Source organism: Limulus polyphemus, unplaced genomic scaffold, assembly GCF_000517525.1.
Source record: "Limulus polyphemus unplaced genomic scaffold, Limulus_polyphemus-2.1.2 Scaffold1433, whole genome shotgun sequence".
Taxonomy (NCBI): domain Eukaryota; kingdom Metazoa; phylum Arthropoda; class Merostomata; order Xiphosura; family Limulidae; genus Limulus; species Limulus polyphemus.
This window is the reverse complement of record NW_013667043.1, coordinates 113476-121443: the sequence shown is the minus strand read 5'-3', so window position 1 is coordinate 121443 and position 7968 is coordinate 113476. Positions and strand designations below refer to the sequence as shown.

Below are 7968 nucleotides of genomic sequence, written 5' to 3'. Positions count from 1 at the left end.
TTTAATCAGGGCATTAACAACCTGATTGTAAGATGTAAAAGCATCATCAATAAGAATGGAGATTATTTCATTTAATCAATGTTTTGTTTTGATATATAAAAGCTTTAGAGTTTTTTTCATCTAAAAAAAGCAACATTAATTTCTTGATGACCTAATATATAGAGAAAACTATCTACATTGCTCTATACATCTATATACATGTTGCTTAGAGCATTTTACTAAATATGTTTGTATTCAACTGGACAATGAAAGTTAATTTGTACTGTTTTTCTATCACAAAAACAAAGTTTCACTGGCTAAACTGAAACATGTTCATAGCATTCCACTGAACTATGATGATCTCCGTGTCATGTAGAAAGTAGTTCATCAAATGCAATTTAGGTCATGATCATATTTGCTAAACTTTTTCTTAGTTTGAATTTGCTAATAATTAATACCTAATTTTGTAATTTAAACTTTAAAACATTGACTTATTTTCTCAGCTACAAATAAATGATGGCTATATATATATAACAATATGGTTCAAAATTGTTTTATTACTGCACATGTAACATCGTTAGCCTAGGCCAATCAAAATTGAAGTATTGGAGTCATATCATCCAGAGTCACATGACGTTATCTGATTTGGGTCAAGAAAAACTGTGGTAAAAATAAAAGGGTCAGTATGGCACCCAAACTAATGGATGTCATGACAGACTAGGCTTCCAAGCTCTTGCAAAACTAATGTTATGGGCACTTTTGAGCATCAGTATGTTGATGTCCATCAAACATGAATTACTGTACATGTATTTGTTTGTTTACATGTAGATTCACTTCATGATGTATGTATTTTAAGTTAATCATATTTGCAGTTTTAAATACTCATTCTTTCTTTTTTTGTACTCTGCCAGTCCTTTAAGTTGAATGAAATTGATGAAAACAAAGACATTTCACCAACTTAATCCAGTTCACATTATAAAAGATGCTGTTACACAGTTTACTAACATAAACAGTGTTTTAACTACTTTTGTATCTGTTGTATCTAAGCTACCCTGCAAAATACTGGTATTCAGCAAAAGGCCTGATCAACCTAGAATATAGCAGATGTAATATGGTATACACATTATTATACTACACTCTTTTCTTTACTTTCACTCATGTTCTTATTAAAAAATTTAATTGTTTAGTATTAAAGATTTTGTATTTTTCATTTACGTGATAACTTTAAAATTACCATTACCATTAGTTAATATTGTATATAACTGCATTATTATATCTCTGATTCATGGTTAAAAACGATTATATTTTTATTGTATATTTTTATGTTAGACACTATATTTTGAAGGACTTTATGGCTTACATAGAAAAGTTTATTTCCTTGATGGATTATGGGACAAAGGTGTTTGTCAACTCATATTCAAAATTCTATTGAACTACTTTCATGAATTTATGTCTATAACTTTCGTATCAAACTGTAGAATATAATTCAAATTTTAGTATTATACATTATTTAATTTCTTAATTTAAAAATACATATAAGAAAAACAGTTAAATATCAATTTTTGTGTGTCACATGGTATACTGAATGCAGCACAGATGTTTGTGATGTCAAAATACTAAGTTTATAGTTTCATATGAATTAGAAACTCAAACCTAAAATAAGAACCTCCTATCTTTTCTGTTTGCTGATATGTCACTTATGTAGTGTATCTAACACAGTGTCTATGCTAACCTCTTTCTATTTTTAGAAATGGTCCCTTATACACACTTACTTCAATATATGACATGTAAATAACCTTTCAAAACCTCAGAATGACCCCCTATTGGCTTTCTCAGCCATTTTCACATGTTAGGACCCCATCTCTTTCTTTTGAACCACGATTTCAAGGAGGTAGGTTGTGTCTTTAGTCTGCTTAAAATTTCATATTTTTGTTAGACCGAAATACAGCTTAGCTACTAAGTTTGATAGTGGAATTCTATGGTATTGATAGAATAATTTATGTTTTTTTTTGTTATTTCAGAATGCATATATAAAATCTAAAAAAAAGTACTTTGTTTTATATTCTACTTGACAAGGCTTAGCAAATTACGGCAAACAGCAAACGAGTACAAAGTTCATAAGTAGAAGAGATCATTGTTTTCTATACTTCATTTACTGTTCTATGCTTTAAGAAAAAGAAATAAAATTTAAAAACTTGTGTAAATATGTAATGTATTATAACTGAAATATGACTGTATTTTACAAAATAGTGGCCCACTAGAACAAAATCAAAACAGGTTACTTGGTAAAGGCCAGTTTTATACTGTTGAATATGGTAACAGGAGAGCATGTGCGCCATGTCAATGCAACTTCTGTAATGTTAGTCAGACAAATTATAGTTGAATTCTATGGTACTGATGTAGTAATTTATGATTTTGTGGTTATTCAACTGTATATATATATAAAACCTAAAAAAAAATTATTTGTTTCATATCCTCCACGTGCAAAATTTTAAAAGGCTTAGCAACCTATGTAAAGCAGCAACCGAGTACAAAGGTCGTAACAAGAAGAGATAATTGTTTGCTTTACTTCTTTATTTATTGCTCTATGTTTTAAGAAAAATAAGTTTAAGAACTTATTTCAAAATAGCAATAATATATACATATATAATATATAATAATGGAAATGTGACTGTTTTACAAAATACTAGTATACTAAAACACAGCCAAGACAGGTCACTTTATAAAGACTAAAGGTCAGTTTTATATTATTGGATATGGTACCATGAGAGCAAGTGTGCTGCATCATTGTAACTTCTATATTGTTAGCCAGGCACAGATGAAAGGTCGATATTATGAAATTAATAAATATATATAAATGTATAATGTTATGAGATTTAAGGTATTTAGTCTAAACATTTATGTTTTCATGTTATAGTTTGTTGTCATTATAGAATGAAAGAGGCATAACTTATATTTATTTCCCAATTTTTATGGTGGTTATAAGATCGGGCAAATCTACCAAACCCATACAGAGATTCATTGGTGAAAATAACAGAAACATTTGATAACTATCTCAACATTATAAAGATTTCATATGTGAAATTTGAAAATTTTCTGATGAATAAAAGTATTTTTAATCTTAAAATGAAAATTACTTTGCATGTTGGATAGGCAACATGCAAAAGGAAAAAAAAAGGTATGAAAAAACATTGCTTTACAAACCTTAAGACTTAATAAAAAAATTGATATTTTGTGTCTGAAAGCATTGTAATGTTTACTGATAATCTGCCAAATTTCGTTAACCTACACTTACTAATTTAAAAGTTATAGCATGAAAATTATAACAAGCATAAAATGGTTACGAGATCGGTCCCAGGGACTGAGCCCATGATGATAGAGTTAAAGGATATTTATTTTTGCATTTCATACATTGTATCTGGTTTTGTAACTTTGATTTTCTTGAGGGTCATGCTTTTCTTTCTTGTGTTGGTTTGCAGTTTTTCACATACTTAATTGATTTTATACTTTTAAATCACTGTTAGCTTGAGGAGAACCTAATACAAGGAGAGGGGAAGGTTCAATATTTGAGAAGCTACCATGTTTTACTCCTCTAGTTATTTAGAAAGGTAAGTGTTTAGTTTGTATTACAGTTTTCAGATGTGTACTTTCAAAGTGCATGTAAACTTTTACTTACAGGAAATATGCTTTGTACACAAGTGACCTTATTTCATGTGCTAGTTAAAAAAGTGTAAAAGCTACATATTTTTGTGATTTCTCATGGATGATGTTGAAGACCTACTTTTAACTCTTTCACAATGGCCATTTTTTCTGAGCATGTCACAAGGTTGTAGTGAGTTCCATAGAAAATTTAATTACACTACTTTCTTATCATGGTATACAAATAAGATTGCCATAAAACACAGTTAATAATCCAAATTTTATTAGTATGCAAGTTTCAAGTTCATAATTTTATATGGCAATATTTAAATTTCCCATAGTATTAGAATTGTGACATTTTCTCTTTAGTACAAAGTTTAATGTAAATTATTTATTATAACATTATCATCACACAGGCAAAGCATAATTTTTTATAGCTTCAATCGTATTTAGTTAACGAGTCATCAAATAGAAAACCAGGCCCCACTTGTCATGCTCACCTGTCACACCCTTTCTTTCAGAATTAGTCAATATCTCTCTCTCTCCCTTACATTTAATACTATATTATTTATAACCAATAGAAAGCCAAGCTTTTAACCTATCAAATGATATTATATTATGTTGTTTTCTGTACAGAACAATGTCTACTTCACTTCCAGTTCAATCTTTATTCCTAAGGGAAACACACTGATGAGTTTAATTGAATTTTTAAAGGCTTTTGTTGCATAGCTAGAAAGCCAGAAAAACTGTGATAGTTATGGGACACTGTTTGCTTTGTGCATGTGATTATTCTGTGTTCTTTGGTGAAAAAAAAACACAAAACTTTTAGGTTAAACACAAATTAATAATGATAAAAAAAATTTAATGAGGTATGCTTGCAAGTAATTTGCGAGTAGCTCAGCTCATGCATTGTGTAATTCGATAGAGTAACATGAGCTGCATATTCTCCAAGTGATTTACAAATTTTATGCTGGGAATATCAATTAATCATGGTTCAAAGGGCAATAAAATAATAAAATTTAAGTATAAACAGATGTATACTGCTACAAGCTTAAACCTATTTAAGATAAACAAATTTAGTTTCATGTTGAATTCATTCCAGTAAAAAAAGGGGTAATTTAAATTTATTTAGAAATTTTTTTGGTGGTTACAAGATCATTCCAAGTGACCAACCTTGTACAAGGTTAAGATAGAGAAAATAACAGATAAAATATACAATTTTACTGAAAAAAACACTTAAAATTTATTTAAGAAGTTTTATAGATTATGCAAATGAAATTTGAAATTTTTCAGATGAAGAAAAGTATCTTTAATCTTAATGTGAAAATCATTTTGCACTTGGAGCAGTCAACACTTTGACTCCATATATTCATGGTGAAATGTTTAGTGAAAATATTTCATTCAAAATTCAGATTTTTTGTCTACAAATGACTTAACAATTACTGAAAGCTTGCGAAATTTCGTGAAGAAACACAAAACATATTAGAATTTACAGTACAGAAACTACAAAGGTCAATTTGGGGTCATAAACTTGGACGATTCAACCGAGGCTATAGGAAGAGAGTTAATCTTGTATCTGCTTTTTCAAATAACATTACCAAGTCCATAGCAAGAGAGTTAATTTTGTATTTGCTTTTTCAAATAACATTACCAAGCCCATAGCGAGAAAGTTAATCTTGTATCTGCTTTCTTAAACAACATTACCATGTTTAAACTTAAAAATATCTAGAGTTTGTGTCCTCTAATTGGATGACTAGTGACATGGGTAGCACCTGCATTCTGAGATGAATGATATTATTTTTGTGTATGTGATGTCATACTGTCTCAGTCTTGAACAGTAACACTTTGGAATAGACTGAGAATTCAAACATCTCTTTTTATCATCTAGAAGTGCTGCCTTACATTTTATGCATTTGTCTAGTTGACTTGTTGTTTTGCTTTGAATAATGATTAATTTTTATTCTGTTTCACATTGTATTCAGTCTCTTTTCTTCAACCCAGTTAAGTCTAAATTTTAGTTTTAATATACTAAATATACTTCCTGACATTCCTCCTGTCTACAGTTACTATCCTTGTCTGTAAGGTTATCAGTGCATCTGAGAATACAATAAATCAACACTGCCTGTTTTCATCATTTTTAGAATTTAGATTATATACACTATATATATTCAACTACAATCAGGAAATATCAAATGTGAATAAAAACTGAATAACTATTATTTTATAATTAACAAATAATTTTCCACGTAAAATGTTTATATACATGTATGAAAGCTTAATAAATAATATGTTGAGGTATGATTGATTTTTATTTTTTGTGGTCAAAAAAGAACTTCAGAAATTGTAGTTTTCACACAATTTACTATTGTAATGAAATTAAATAAGGCAACTAATATTCATTGACAATAAGTTAATATAAAATACCCATACAGTTAAGTAGAAAATCATAATTTAACAAACACAGATTCACCAAAACAAAACAGTGTTTTCCACAAGTAAAAAAAACAAAAACCTTTATGGTAAAACTGACCTTTCTGGAAATGTTCCAACACAAGTTGTAAATTGCCCAAAGATGCTGCATAGTGCTGCACTTGATCCTCCAACTGTGACACTTGCTCCAAAGCTTTGTCACGTTGTTTTGTCATTAATTCTAGCTGTTCTTCCAAATTTTCTACTTGTAAGTTTACATTTTCGCTAAAATCCCAAAATGAGATATGAATAATTCAACACTATCAACTTTCAATATTTTTAATGTCATATAAAATCATCAGGTCAAATCTTATCAGAGGGAGAAAGGTAAACATCATTAATTTTCTTGTGTTTATGAGTTAATACTTAAGTGTTAATAGTCAGTGATAAATATTTAAGTCTAATCATAATTTTGTGTGTGTACTTTCAATGGTATTACTGTTAGTGAAATAGAATGATTTCACTATAACAGAAAATGAAAACATTCATGATGTTAGAAAAGCATGTAGGTTCAAGAAATCAATTTACACAAAAAATATGATACCCTATAACCAGAGCTCTTTTGAAAGGTGGACCTTTCTTCTTCAGGGGCAAACTAAAAAAGATAGGTCCACCTTATAAAAGCTCCCAGAAAATAAAAACATTAACTCCTTCGGATATATTTAAAATTATCAAAATATCTTTTTGTCCAGCTTTTTTAATCCTATCACTACAGGTATCATTAACAGTGCATGACACAAAGTTTTAGTGTCTTACATTTAAAATTTTATCAAACTATTTTTTATGTTATACTAATTAGTATAGCATAAAATCTTAGCTAATAATCCATATTCTAATAAGTTTTAAGTTGTTAATTCTATAAGTCAATATTTTAAAAAAATCCTGAATTTCCCCTAGTGTGACACACATGACACATTTTCTCTAGGTATCTAATTACTCATTATAAAATCATCACTGATCAGAAAAACCATAATTTCTATAGCCTTCAATTTTGTTTGGTTATAGAGCTATCAAATAGAAAATCAGTCCCCTCCTGCCACACCCACCTCCTTCAGGATTTGTTAATAGTTCTTTCTTATGTATAATTATATATTACCTATAACCAATAGAAAGTCAAGGTTTTTCATCTATCAAATGAAATATTATATAGTGTTGTGTTCTAAACAGATAAGCATCAATTTCACTCAGAGAACAAGCTTCGTTCTCATGGGAACATTAACTAGTTTGGATGAATTTGTAATGGCTCTTATCGCATAGTTAGAAAGCCAGAAAAAATTTTAAAATGAGGGGAAATTATCTATTTTTTGCATATTATTAGTCTGTGTTCTTTGGTGCATTATTTAAGTAAATAAAAATTATTAACTGCATTACTATCATTGGTATAAAGAATTAGGGTTAACTCTCTATGACAATCGATAGCAAGAAAAAAGAAGATTGGTTAAGTATTCTATTTCTTGTTTTTCATGTGTATTCTTTATGTATAATTATGAAAGTAACTAAAATGTAAAAATAGGGATACTTTTAGGTTAGTTAAGATTAGATTGGGTAAAATAAATAATAATAATATTTTAATAAAAATGTTTCATGAGGCACACACACGAGCAGCTCGTGGGTAATGTAATTCGATAGTGTAATGTGAGGTGCATGTTCCCCAAGTGATTTACAACTTATAATGGCACAGATAGTAGTTAGACACGGTTCAAAGGGCAATAAAACAATAAAGTTTAATTATAAATAAATGTATACTGTTACAAACTTAGAGCTATTTAGGATAAAAAAATGTAGCTTCGTGTTACAATTTGAAGTCATTTTAGAAAGAAAAAAGGGTGATTTAGATTTCTTTCTATTTCTTTTTGGTGATTATGAGGTCGGTCGAATTGA

The 7968-nt window shown here is 28.9% G+C and overlaps 1 protein-coding gene across 1 annotated transcript in view; it reads right to left on the bottom strand.

The window, feature by feature from the left end:
* The window catches only part of LOC106463539 (thyroid receptor-interacting protein 11-like), a 101105-nt gene that overhangs the window by 41312 nt on the left and 51825 nt on the right, over positions 1–7968 (bottom strand). The window contains exon 6 of the mRNA XM_013923584.2: positions 6149–6312. Within this exon, the coding sequence (XP_013779038.1) occupies positions 6149–6312 (164 nt within the window). The remainder of the gene's footprint in view (positions 1–6148; positions 6313–7968) is intronic.